The sequence below is a fragment of the Motacilla alba genome, chromosome 1A (genome assembly GCF_015832195.1).
Source record: "Motacilla alba alba isolate MOTALB_02 chromosome 1A, Motacilla_alba_V1.0_pri, whole genome shotgun sequence".
NCBI classification, from domain to species: Eukaryota; Metazoa; Chordata; class Aves; order Passeriformes; family Motacillidae; genus Motacilla; species Motacilla alba.
In genome coordinates this window covers 24,243,022-24,256,578 of record NC_052031.1, presented here as the reverse complement: position 1 = coordinate 24,256,578, position 13,557 = coordinate 24,243,022, and the positions used below count along the sequence as shown (strand labels likewise).

General features: G+C 36.8%; 1 protein-coding gene across 2 annotated transcripts in view; it reads left to right on the top strand.

The window, feature by feature from the left end:
* The window catches only part of CAPZA2 (capping actin protein of muscle Z-line subunit alpha 2), a 31,840-nt gene that overhangs the window by 6,163 nt on the left and 12,120 nt on the right, over positions 1–13,557 (top strand). Inside the window, exons 2-6 of one of the 2 annotated variants that reach the window (XM_038154522.1) lie at positions 7,427–7,490; positions 9,456–9,507; positions 10,155–10,218; positions 10,771–10,977; positions 12,135–12,214. In XM_038154522.1, coding sequence (XP_038010450.1) covers positions 7,427–7,490; positions 9,456–9,507; positions 10,155–10,218; positions 10,771–10,977; positions 12,135–12,214 — 467 coding nt within the window. Of the gene's footprint in view, positions 1–7,366; positions 7,491–9,455; positions 9,508–10,154; positions 10,219–10,770; positions 10,978–12,134; positions 12,215–13,557 lie in introns of those variants that run through there. The other variant, XM_038154521.1, reaches the window with a different exon arrangement.

Below are 13,557 nucleotides of genomic sequence, written 5' to 3'. Positions count from 1 at the left end.
TACTCTTCTGCTGAAAGGTTCTACAGTGAAGCATCCACCACCTTTCAAAGTGGTTATTTTTGTGAAAATAGATCTCATTATTGAAGTCAGGTCATCAGGTAGAAAGAATGCAGCTAGATTACCACACGTTGTGTAAGATTTACTTTTTGCAGCACTGTGAAGGGCTGATTATTCTTAAATATTTCTGTATTAAAAATAATTGAGGAAAACACATGTTCTCCAGATGCAATGTAGCTTTGGGCATTATGATTAAGGAAATATCTGTTCAGTCAAAGCCATAGGTATGGAATGTGCCCCTCCTTTCCTGTGCCACAGAACCACATTTTTACAGGGTTTTTTCCTTAGCTCTTCTAGAAGCAGAAGTGAATTGGATACTGCAGTGACTTTTCAGTTGAGCTTGGTAGGAAGGCAGTTGCAGCACTATGTTTATATTCATCCCCTCTCTACCAGAGTTCTATGTTTGTGTGAGGTGATGCATGTTTTGGAATGGAGATGATGCATGTTTTGGGATGCTGTTTTGCTGTTTGAAGTTATACCCGTGGGTATGGTGAGGTTTCATGACATGCCATGAAGGCAGTTTGCTGCTGACATGGGGTAATTCCTTTCTCACATTTTTGTTCTCTGAGCTTGTCCAGCTGTTTGAAGGCTTTTTTGCCTCACTAAACTGTCAGCAGCAGGAAGCAATAATAATTATTTAAGGCTTTTTTTAAGCTAAATTGGTTGTTATCTTCTTGCCACCTTCTAAAGCTATTCTTTAGCTAGATCAATTTGCTTGTCTGAATACTCACAGAAATAGATCAGTGCTGATGATACATAGGAGTTTGTAAAAATAGTGGTGTAACATCCTCAGAAGTATGTAACCTAAAGATTTAATGAGCAATTGGAGCCAGTACTACCAAATGTGTAGCTATCCAAAGGGGAAGCTAGTTACATTTTCTTTAAACACTGAAGGGTTTACAAAGTCAAAAACTATATTGATGTTTGGATAGAGCATCAATATTGTATCCTGTAAGTATTTGAACCTTAGACTGTGTTCTTTTATGTGTAATACCTGTCAGTGCAAAACTCATTTTGAGTAGTAGATGTCAAAGCAGTTTTGCTTTATAAGGAACAACAAAGGTGCATATTGAAAAATAATGGTACAGCTCAAGCTGAACTTAAATCACAAATTTGACTCAAACACAGAACTAAATAAAGCTAGGTGTTATGTCCAGTATCACTCCAGTGAGTACAAACTGTATCCCTTATTTTGAGTGTGACTTACAGATCTTGAGAGAATTCAAGCTTGCCTCATTTAACTGATGGCTGTGTTAATATTTATGTGACTATGAGCTAATTGTGAGAAAACCCTGTAGCTACCTGTAAATAGAGTTAAGTGGGTCATGACAAACCCATTTGTTTAGTTGCAGACAGGTTTTTAACAAGAACTACACAGAAAGCATGACTGAGAACAGAGCTCTCTAGTCTCTACTGTTCCTGGAGCTCCCTTCTGGATGTGATATCTCATCATCTTTTTTTTGCCAAACACACATTTCTGTGAGTGGGAGATTTACTGTGTGTTGTAAGATAGCAAGGGTACCCTCAGAAATCCAGAATGTAAATGCATGATGTACAATGCTTTGAGCCTGATGAAACAGTGATAAAAGTAACTTTGGGAAGCTCTTTTTATTCCACTGTCATTTGCAACAAAGTTGTCTTTGAGTGGAAATTATTGTGGGAATCTTTTGCACGCTCTCGGTCTTCCTCCCTTTCCCCCCCTCCCAAATTTTCATGCAATTTCTTAGGTGAAAAGGGCTTTTAGTATCTATTTCACTATTTCATTTTTATTGCTGTGGAGCAGCGAACTTTAACCTGTTAGGACTGTAGAGGAAGGGGTGGGTCTCCTTGATGCAAAGAGTTCGCAGCTGAATTTCTGAATTTGAAATAAGGGATGTCTAGGAGAGAGTAAATCTGAGTATATGGCTTCACAATATCCTGCTTATCAGCACGTTTTTTCTGGGCAGCATGGATGTTGATTGAAGGAGTGAGCTGTCAGGGTGCCTAGCAAAGAAAACTGTGAAATAACTGTAGTTCATCGAGTTAAAAGGGTGGAAAGAAAAATGGAAGAGGGAGTGTTTTACTGTGAGTGCTGCTGTTGAAAGATGCACCTCGGCAGAGTCCGAGGAGCAGCTGCCTTGGCGGAGCTGGCAGTGGCACTGCGAGCCCTGCAGTGGGAGCACATTCATTCTCCTGACCATATATAGGCACATGCAGCGCTCAGCGTCGGGCTTCTGCAGCGCTGTCACTTCTCGTGTGGCAGCAACAGGAAGAGTCATCTCGGGCCATTTGAAGCCGCTGTGTATAACTTCCTAAAAACTAAAAAAATTTCAGAATGGCTTAGGCTGGAAAAGATAGAGGAGTAGGATTTCTCTTATGTACCTGATGGGTATCATGCATTTAGAAAAATTAATTTGTTAAATAAAGGCAGAAGTATGGGGGGAAAAAAAGTAGATTTAGCATAACTGCCACCATTCTGTACATTGCTGCATTGCTCTTTGCTTGTGTAGTCTAAAAACTGCAAATATTGTTGTAACTGAGCCAGGAATTTGTTGGACGACCAATTGTTTTAATCCCTAGCAGAATAAAGGATTAGGCATAATACCTAATAATTGTATTCATCACATACAACAATCCTGTCCTTTTCTCTTTTGCTAGGCTTTTCTGTATGAATTTTGACCTTAATTGAAATAGTTTATAAAATCAATAAGCTTGTAGGTTTGATAAACTTTTAAGTGATGTGATAGGTAGCGTTTGGCTTCACTTGAATTCTGAAAGTAAATCTTGCTAGCTCTTACCTACTGAGAGCAGACTTCAATGTAAGCAAGGCTGTGAATGGTGTAAATGGGAAAACTGGGTAAAGAGGGTGGCTGCAGTGGGGAATGCTTCCCTTGTCAGTGTTTCAGAAGTCATTTTTGTACTTTTTTTTTTTTAACTTGCTGTCAGCTTCTGTATGATTTGTCCAAATTAATGCTCAAACCTGCACAAAGACACAATTAATAAAAATATGTGTAGATTTTTTGTTTCATTCCATAAATTTTAATATAGACAATGCATGGTTCCTTACATAGGTTTGTGGTAAAAGCTGGGGTTTTTTTCTAAACCACTGGTGATCAGATGTTCTGGATTAGTGAAGTCTGAAGTTTATTATTTCTTGCTACTCTGAAGACTTGAAGCTGAAAACTAACTCAAATCTACATCAATACAACACTTTAGGTAGTGTTTTGGGAGTAACTACAGTAATAAGTGGAGAAACTCAAAGGTATTTTTTATCTTTGAGTTTTATAAAGCAAGACTCAGCTGTAACAATTTTTTGTTACTTGCTGATACATGTACAAGTTTCTTGTACTGCGTGTAAAGGTGCAGTTCTCTTGAATGAAAAAAGGTTTTGTCATTTGGATTCTTAAGATATTATGATGTTTCTGTTTTGGCTTGCACAAATCAATTTTTAGAAGTCTCAATGCATTAAAAAATCAGCATTGGTTGCAATTGTAATGCACCTGATTGATTTTCTTAAAACTATTTTCAGCAGATACAACTTCCTATCTCAGTTTGACTATAGAGCAGTTTAGTTTTTTGCCTGTCACTTTGTATTACGTGTTATGTGCATTTTTAATTTATCATTTTTTAGTTGCCCATGAACATCATATTTGATATGAACTCCTCCTTTGTTTTAATTGTGCTTCCCCAAGTGATAGCTGAGGCTTTTTGCTGCCAAAAGCAGGAGATCTTCATCTCGTAGAGGTTCATGGAAGTGCATTCATTTATCCTTCAGTGTCAGTCTGGATTTGAAAAACGAAGCCTCTTTTAGAGCATGTATTTCTGGAAAAATTCAGTGGCAATAAATCTGTAACTGCTTTTCAGTTCTAATGTGTTAAGTGAGACCACTGGATTTAATTCTTTTATATGGCCTTCCTATATGTATTAATTGGGGAAATAATGGCTTTATCAGATACTCATCACAGAGAAATTAATTCAGTTTAACTGCTGAAGGAAAGTGGAATACTTGTAAATTGGCTTTTTAAAGGCAGCTGAGCCAAATACAGGGTGTCTTAACTGACACACTCTCAACTTCTGAAAACATGTTAGATTTTTTTGCTTTTGTAAATATGAATACACTTTATACTTGAAGAGATATTCATTGCAAATTTGCATGATTGTTTATCTGTTCCATAAAACGTTTCATCTATGATGAATTTTTACAGAAAAAAACTATCAGTGAGAAATTGAATTTACTTGTAAAATGTTTGTAAAAAGTAATGTCTAGGTTGGTCTGTCTTGAGGACATCTGTTATATCTGAATGCTTTTGAATGAGTGTTACAGTGTAGCTAATCTGACTGATAAGAGTAGTTCTTACTGGTAGTGAAAAAAAGAAGCAAACCCAGATTTATATTACCAAAACAGCTGAAAATGAGGTAGTGGAATAGTTTTAGTATAGACCTAATGTCTCACCTTACAGGTGTTACTAGTTTAAAGCGTGTGGTCATTCAGGGTGCAGTTTGGGCACCCATGTTTTGCTTAATTTTGCTTCTGTAGCTGCTGCCTGCCCAAAACTGATGGACCTGTTATTTCACAACTCCAGATGCCTATAAGTCTTGTTTGTCTGCTTGCCCAGAGCTAACCTGGCCTTGGCAGGGGTAAGCAGTTCTGTTCACCTGAAGTCAAGGAATCAAGAAGTGCTGTTCCTTCATCTTGAGCTGGGAGTCAGCCCAGTGATAGTCATGCTGAAATCACATAACTTAAAGCACATTACTTGCTTTTCAGGGCTGATCCCTGACCCTGTTAATTGGTGCTGTGGTTTAACCCCAGGCAAGCCACCAAGCCCCACACAGCCACTCAGCCACTGCCTCACCAGTGGGATTGGGCAGAGAATCGGCAGGGTAAAAGTGGGAAAACTCATGGGTTAAGATAAAGACAGTTTAAGAAGGAAGGCAAAAGGTGTGCATGCAAGCAAAGCTAAACAGGGAATTAATTCACTGTTTCTCGTGGGCAGGCAGCTGTTCAGCCATCTCCAGGAGAGTAGAGCTCCATCACATGTAATGGTGACTTGGGAAGCCAAATGCCATCACTCCAAAATCTCCACCTCTTCCTCCTTCTTCTCCCACATTATATACTAAGCATGATTTGATATAGTGTGGAAAATCCCTTGGTCAGTTGGGGTCACCTGTCCTGGCTGTGTCTCCTCCCAACCTCCCCTGCAGCCCCAACTCCCTTGCCAGTGTGTCAGTATGGAAAGCAGAAAAGGCCTTGGCTGTGTAAGCCCTGCTCAGCACCAACAAAAACAGCTATGATCAACACTGTTCAGCACAATCCAAAACAGTCTTCTACCAACAACTGTTACGAGAATTAGTTCTGCCCCAGCCAGAACCAGCACAATTGGTCATTTGATAAAATGTGCTGGTGATAGAACCTTGGAGCCTGTCTTGCCCTTGCCCTTCATAAGCGCTTTAATAATACTGTAGGTTAGCTTTGTTTCACATTTTTATATTACTTTGACTTGAGCATTGAGCTGGGTATGGTGCCTTGACTTCAGCAAGAGGTGGAGGAGTGTGGGGATTGGTGATTTGGATAATGTTTGTAACACAGATAAGTTTACATTCTTTTAATTCAAAGGAGACAGTCCAAATTGCATTAATAAGTAGCCACAGAAGAAGGTCTACTTGCCTCTCTGTGTCTCTTTAGAAAAGAGTGAACTCTGTGGCATTTATCCCACTGTAATGCAAATTCATGTTCACATGGAAAGAGGAGTTCTGATGGTAGATATTTGAGGTAGCAAAGGCTGTCTGCAATCCAAAATGCAATATTTAGGTTAGAAAGTTGGGAACTGACAATTTTTCCATTGCTATTTTCCAGCTCTGAATGTTCATGTTCTGTTAGTGATCTGAAAGCTGCCTGGGCTGGTCGATGGGATCTCATGAGGGTTCAGCACTGCTAATGAGGCAGCTAAGTGCTCTCCCAGAACACTTTAACTTGAACCACCTCTCCTGGAGACCCTTGTCTGAAATTTGGGTCCTGTCAAGAAGCAGGGGCCCAAGCACTGGCTGTATTGCTACCCTCAGTTGTAAAAGCTGTTTTCTTGTCAGTTCAAGAGCTCTAGCATGCTCAGACAGTTCTTTAGTAGTTTGAAATACAAAGAAATGTGTAAATCTAATGCATTCTTTGATTATTTTTAGATATTTGTAATGAAATATATGCTTCTCAAACACCTTAATTTCAAACAGTGCTCCCAGGCACTGAATTTTCCAGCTCTTCATTCCATAGATACATGATATAAGGTGTTGGAAAGGGAAACTGTTTCAAGTAGTATCCTGTATTTGAATAGCAACACCGTATCGAGGATGCAAGAGAGCTTTAAGTGTCTGGTGAACTTGGATAACTGTAAAGGATAGGAACTTTTGCCAGGTTAAGTTAGGGAACCAATATTTAGTTTGTTAGTTTTTATAATGGGTGCCTTTAACAATGCAAGAGGAAAAAAGAATGAATCAAAGTGTGTCCACTAAGTGACATTCTGCAAGTAAGAATGTCACTTCGTGGAGAAGTTTATAAGTTGTTTCACATTTAGAAAGTATTTTTGTGGGTTTTTGGCTAGCACCTGTGTCTGCAGCAGTGTAGTGAACCAGCTCAGGGACCTCGTCTGAAAAAAAAGAGCAATAACTCTCCTGATTTTGCTCATTGTGCTGTTGTACAAGGCCTTGTGCAAGCAGAAGGAGAGAGAAAGCCAGGGCAGGTGTGCATACTTTCAGTGAAAATATTGGTTTATGCTGTGTTTGCTCTGCAAGAAGTTGTGGCTGAAGGCCATTAATTACTAATTAACATCTCAAGGGGTTTTTTAACCTTTATGTGCTGGTACTGTGGTACTAACAGGTCTTAGGTAGATGCTGGTGAAATTATGAGCTTTAGTGTCTATGCAGTGTTTTTAAGCTCAGTTTGTCAGTGTGGACCTTTTGGAAAGTACAGAACCATATGATAAGTAGTAAAATTGGAAGAGACGCTTTGAAGATCAAATGCATCTTCATCATGGTTTTTGACTCTCTTGGATTGTGTATTGATTCCCAGGCACCCATGGACTGAAAGCTGACATAGATTGTGAATATATTGTTAATCTTACTTGTTATATTAATCTTTTCCTGTGTGCCAGTAAAAGAAAACATGAATGACTCAATTTCACCATCTGCTTCCATCACATATAATCTCTATTCTCTTTGAAGAGGTAGAACTTTATAGTCTGTGTTTTTAATAAACACCAAGTAGTTGAAATAATGTGAACAAATATGTGAAACAGTGGGAGTTGTACAGTTTCATGTCTGGCTGTTAAACCTCCATAATGCATAACTTTGAATAGGAATGAATGCAAGTATATACAACCACATGATTGTTTTTGTATTTAAGGTGCGTATAGCAGCAAAATTCATAATTCATGCTCCTCCTGGGGAATTCAATGAGGTGTTCAATGGTGAGTATCTCTCTGCTCTGCCCTTTTTTTTAAGGTATCTCTATGCAAAATTGCATTGCTGATTATCTCCTGAATTTCATGTTGCTTATATTGTAGCAGCTCCCTTGGGCTGGTTTTGTAGCTGGGCATGATAAGCTTTGCAGTCACAAGACAGCTTGAAGTTTAAATGCAAAACAAGGGAAGTACTACTTCTCTTTGTGATGTGAGAAGGAGCTTTGTTTTGAATGAGTCATGAATTAACAGTTGCAAGGGTTTCTGTTTAGAAAACAGATATTCTTCTTTTTCATCTTTGATAGACAATTATATTTTTCAACAAAAATTAAACTAGCAGAAATTAAAATGGTCCTTTTTTTTTTAAGAAGGAATATCATTGCAAATACTTAACCTTGAATACACAAAAGACTACTGCCTAGTGCCAGTTGTGGAAAGAATATTAATCTTCTCCAAATATTCCTAACCTATAAATTCTGGGCACACTCCATTTTACTGAGTGTATTAGTAGAATGAAAGGAAACTTAAAATAAGCTTCTTTTAATTATTGTTGTCTGAACTTTGCCTAACATGTTACTTGTTAAAAAAAATGTTGTTTGCCTGTCATCAAGATTTTTGGGCATACATATCGTATAAAAAGGCAGGCTTTATAGTTGTGGCTTACAAATGTTTCTGAAGCTATTTAAGTAAAAAAATTATTTTGGTACACTAAACCTGTAGTCAGTGTCAGACTGGAGAGAGCTTAAGTTTAATAAAGAATGCCATGCTTTTACAAGTACCTTTTTCTTGGTTGAACTGTGGCCAGCTTATTATTGTTTAAGATTAGTTAGTACTTAATTTTTGAAGTGAGCAGCTTACTAACTCAGCTTTCTGAAGATTATTAAAATTTCTTAAAGTAGTACTGCTTATAGACTTCATTGTTATGCTAATTCATAGCTGCCGCTACCTGCTGAATAACAGAGTACAATGTGTTTGCAAACACAGAATGAACATTTGATCACAAATGCCTGACCAGTGTTCAGTGAGATTTAGGCTGCCTTCTAAAGAGGCAGAGAAAGTTTCTAATTCCAATTCTGAAAATTGTGCATTTGGTTGGTTGGTTTTGTGTGGGGTTTTTTGAGTATGTGAGGTGGTTTTTTTTCCTTTGGGGTATTTTGTTTTGGCTTGGGTGGGGGAGTTTGGTTTATTTCAGGAGGGTTTGCTTCTTTGTTCTTTAAAGAAAAAATACCTTAAATATATTCCAGATTTTTTTTTTTTTTTTACTTTTCACTTGAATGATATCTTGGAAATATTTAGAAGAGGTTTAATATGTTCTGGCAAGACTAATGATTGGTTAGTTAATGAGCAATTAATTAAATTGTTATTCAGACAGTGTCTGGTAAAGTCAAGTACATAAATAAGAAATTTGCTGCACAATAAATATTAAGTATTTTGAGGAGAGTATTGACTTTATTCTATATTCATATATTTCTTGTATCATGGTAGAAAAAATGCTATGGTGGTGTATAAGCTTCTGCCTAGTAAGTGTCATTTGGGAATGAGACTAAAAATGGTAGGGCTTAAAAACCAGTAGGTTCAATGCATACCAAATCAGTGTCATCAGAATACAGTAACAATAATACAGGGTGAGGGAGTTGGTAATACACATTTTAAAGGCAACTTGGTAGATTTCTGTGCTGTTCTCATTCAGAGCTTCTCAAAAAATTAGATTGACAGATTCCTAGAGCCTGCAGAATACAGCTTAAATCTCTTTGCCAGATTGTCTTAGAAGAGATCCACTTCTATTATTTTAATTTTATTCAGTGAAAATTATAAAACATGAAGCAATAAATTTCCTACCTGATAATCTCTGTGAGTATGGAGTAGTTTTGGGGGGTTTTTTGTTGTTTTTTTTACAGTCTGTTGATACTTGTTATGTGACTGAAACAAGTTTCTGAGTTAACTGTACTTATATGTTGTAAATACTCCTTTCAGATGTTCGGTTGCTGCTTAATAATGACAATCTTCTCAGGGAAGGAGCAGCCCAGTAAGTACCAGATGTCACATACTCAGTTGCATAAAAGCAAGATGTTTTTTCAGGAGGACTTGTGTAATCAGTAAGCAGTTCATTTAAAGATGTGTGCTTGGCAAGTAAAACCCTATTGTGTGTTTTGGGCATCTTTGATCAAGATTAAATTCTTGGCAGAGGAGAGATCTGTATTGTATCCTAATGATTAGAGCAACTTTATTTTCTGTTCCATGGTAGGTGTTACTTGAACATCTGTAAGATACTACATCCTTATCCGTACTTCTGTATCGAAACATTATGCCTACTGTACTTTCATGCCAAAATTAGTTTCTTCTGTAAGAGTGGAGAAATGTGGCTTAGTAGGTTGGATCCCTGTGTAATTTAAACTTTATCTGCTCCTCCAGTTTCTATGGGTTACTATTAAGCTTAGGTGTTTGTCTACATCAGGTTACTTCTGAGTGTAAATTTTTGTGTAGTGGCAGTTGGAATCTGTAATACAATCACTGAAGTGATTCCAAGAATTTTGGCCTGCTAGGTAAAGCATGAATATAATTTTTTAATACATCATTGCCCAGATTATTAGCTATTATTTATATCCCTTAACTGCTACTAGGGAAAAAGATTGTGCTTAATGCAGACTTTTGTTGGTTTTTTTTCTCTTGTAGTGCATTTGCACAGTACAACTTGGACCAGTTTACTCCTGTAAAAATTGACGGTTACGACGAACAGGTATGAATATAGAGAAATACTTGCAATCTTCCTTAAACTGTTTGGCAAGAAAATTAAAAGAAATGCATCTGTCCTCCCAAAACATAGAGATTGTGCCCCTTCAGCAGTACCAGTACCAGTCCCATACGTTAATCATTCAGGGGTATTTAAAGAGCTTGACATTTTAGTCTGCAGTGTTGGCTGAATTCAGTGTTTTGTAGCTGTAAAAACTATTTGCTCCATTGTTAGTAGTAGAAGACATGAATTTCTGTCTTGCACGGTTTGTTGCAGTAAGAGAGTAAGATTCAAGATTTGTGTTTCTGAGGCAGTGTATCATATTTGCCTTCTCCTCTCTTGCTGTATGCATATTTTGTTTAAATGTAAATTTTAATTATTAAGCTCCCTTTAAATGCAGGATATAATTAGATTTGGCATGGCATTTATTTTTTTTTTCACTGAATAGCAAATGTTATTAACTAGTTTTATGATTAAATGTGTACTACATAATATTTGTGTGTGTGTGTGTATATATATATTTATATATTTATATGACATTTAAATTTTATAATACAGGTTTTGATAACAGAACATGGTGATTTGGGAAATGGAAAATTTCTGGATCCCAAGAACAAGATTTCTTTTAAATTTGATCACTTAAGAAAGGAGGCTACTGATCCTAGACCCCATGAAGTTGAAAATGCCATAGAGTCCTGGAGAAATTCAGTTGAAACAGCAATGAAAGCATATGTGAAGGAACATTATCCAAATGGTGTCTGCACAGTAAGTGCTAAATTACATAACCACTGTACCAATATAGATAGATATAAATTTTAAAAGGGAGCTATTTGTAAATCAGAATGGCAGTTTTGACTGATTCCTTTTGGGGGTTCATGAGAAATGCAGTAAAGTTTCAAAAATTTAATGTTTTAGGTGTTGGATTATTAGTGAGTGGTTACTGCAGGTCATAGTGAAGATTTACCTCTGTATTTGAGCATTTTTATTTAATTTCTTGATGCGTTTAGACATTTTGTGGACTACTCCCGTTTGATTCTGCTGATCTTGGCTGTCTGGCTGGTTGCTTAGAAGGGGAGAAAAAATTTCATAAACTAGGAATGTCTACCTTGGCTTGATTTACTGACAAAACTGTCTTAGTAAAGCTAACTGGTTTTGCTCCATCATATCTCCTTTATATCCAAGTGCTGCATTCTTATTACCAGAGTTGGTGGTTTTGATAGCTTCTTAAAATAAAACCTCTTAGTCTGGACTAAAATAGTATTTGCTTGCTTTTACAAGACCTATGACTATTTAAATCTCAGCAAACTGATCTATTGATAGCTCTTCTGTGCTTTATGTTGATGTGACAGAAAAATTAACTAGGGGGGGGAAAGTAAATCAGCTGCTGAGCTAACCAGTTGAATTGGATTCCCAGGCAGTCAGATGAGTTCCAGTTCCTGTAAAGGAAACCCGATTGGATGTTCACTGAGATCATTTTTAGTAGTATTTGATTTGGGGGGATGAAGCAGGAAAGAGACCAAACCCACCCTTTTTGCTATTCTGTACAGGTTTAAATTGTCATATAGTTGGTAGAATAACTGGTGTTTGAAACCCAGCTGGTAATAAATGTATATTGTCTCAGTAGTCACTGTTACAGGCTTAGAATTCCTGTAGTGGTAGAAAAAGGAGTTCACAATATATAAAATTTCGTTAAGATGATTGGCCATCAGGTTTTTAAATCTTAGATATTTTCTGCATTGTAATAAATACTTTATTGTTTCATGTACAGAATATATGTATAACCATAATGGTTATAAAATGAAATTTTAGTTTATGTAACAATAGTAGAAACAGATGTCTAAGCAGTTTGACCAAGGTCTACTCAAACTTTGACTGTTCTTTTTTTTGCTTTTTCTTTTTTTTTTTTTTTTCCCCTAATTAAGGTGTATGGTAAAACGATTGATGGACAGCAAACAATTATTGCATGCATAGAGAGCCATCAGTTTCAAGCAAAAAATTTTTGGTAAGTTTCTGTATGGATCCACAGACAGTAAAATACAGCAAACTGAATAAGTGCCATGACACTGATAATACTTAGTTCAGAGAAGAAGGTGGATGCATATCTGGATTGGGACCCTTCTTCTGCCTCCACTCCACTCCCAAGTTTTTCTGCCAAAACTGTAGAAATATCTTCCTTTGTGGTAAGTAAAATGGCAGACTGTGTACCTGCATCTCCTTTGCAGAAGTTTTCAAAATTCCATATTGCACATATGGCATACCTGATTAATTTTCCTGTTTATCACACTGACACCAGTACTCATGGCTGTCTTCCCTAATACAGTTGCTTTGGCTTGTTTTGCTTCCTTTTTGATTGACAGAATAAGAACAGCTCCTTCTAGTTTGAATTTCTCAGAGAAAGAAAGTGAGCAAAAATCACTTTACGGTGGGACTTAAGTAATTGGTTTTGAGGTTAGATAAAGGTGATTTTGGATGAAATAAAATCTTAGAAACTGCAGCTTTCTTTTTGTTTTCCTGGACTTGGTTCAATGATGTTTTCCACAGTCTGGAGTGAACCTTGGATAGCTCCATGCAGGAAACTGGCCAGAGTTGACATAAAATATCACAGTATCAGGAATAGGTTAAGGATGTTATATCCTAAAGATAGCTTATATATGCAGTTGTCAGAAGAAAGGTATTTCATTATGTGGTTTACTATTTTGCATCTGCTTGGAATTTATATTAGTAATCCCACAGGTAATGAATGGAAGTACAGAAATCTTTGGGGTTTGATTCTGAAGGTGGATATTACATTTTCATAGTAATTTCAGCATATGTATGTATCTGTTATTTGCCCAGTACACTGATTTTTATTGAATTTGCATAGATAATAGACATTTTTTCTTACTAACTTGAACTTGACTAGTTAAGTCTGCATGTTTTACATCAATATTAGAAGTAACTTGAAATAGTACTGGTTTTCTTTTTAGTTTGGAAGTATGAATGACTTGTGATATTCGAAATAATTAATTTTAGTCTTTTAAGAAGAGGAACAGATATGCAGCAACCTTTTATAGATGGAGAAAATCTTTCTTGAAAGTTTTCTTTATTAAAGTTATGACTGGGCATCTATGGGTAAATATTGACCATGTTTTTTAGAGTTTTTCAGGGGTAGTCAGACTCTAGTGCTTGTTCTTAGCAACTTGTAATAAATGCATATTGGTTTGAGAGATGTAGAGATAGAGGAATGGATTCCAAGTTTGCCAGATTCCTCAGTTATCCAGCTGTATGGCTGGCTATCCAGCCCAAGCCACAGCCAGTACTTATTCCCAAGGTGTTCCAGCTTTTTAGGCATTTGCAAGTCTGTCA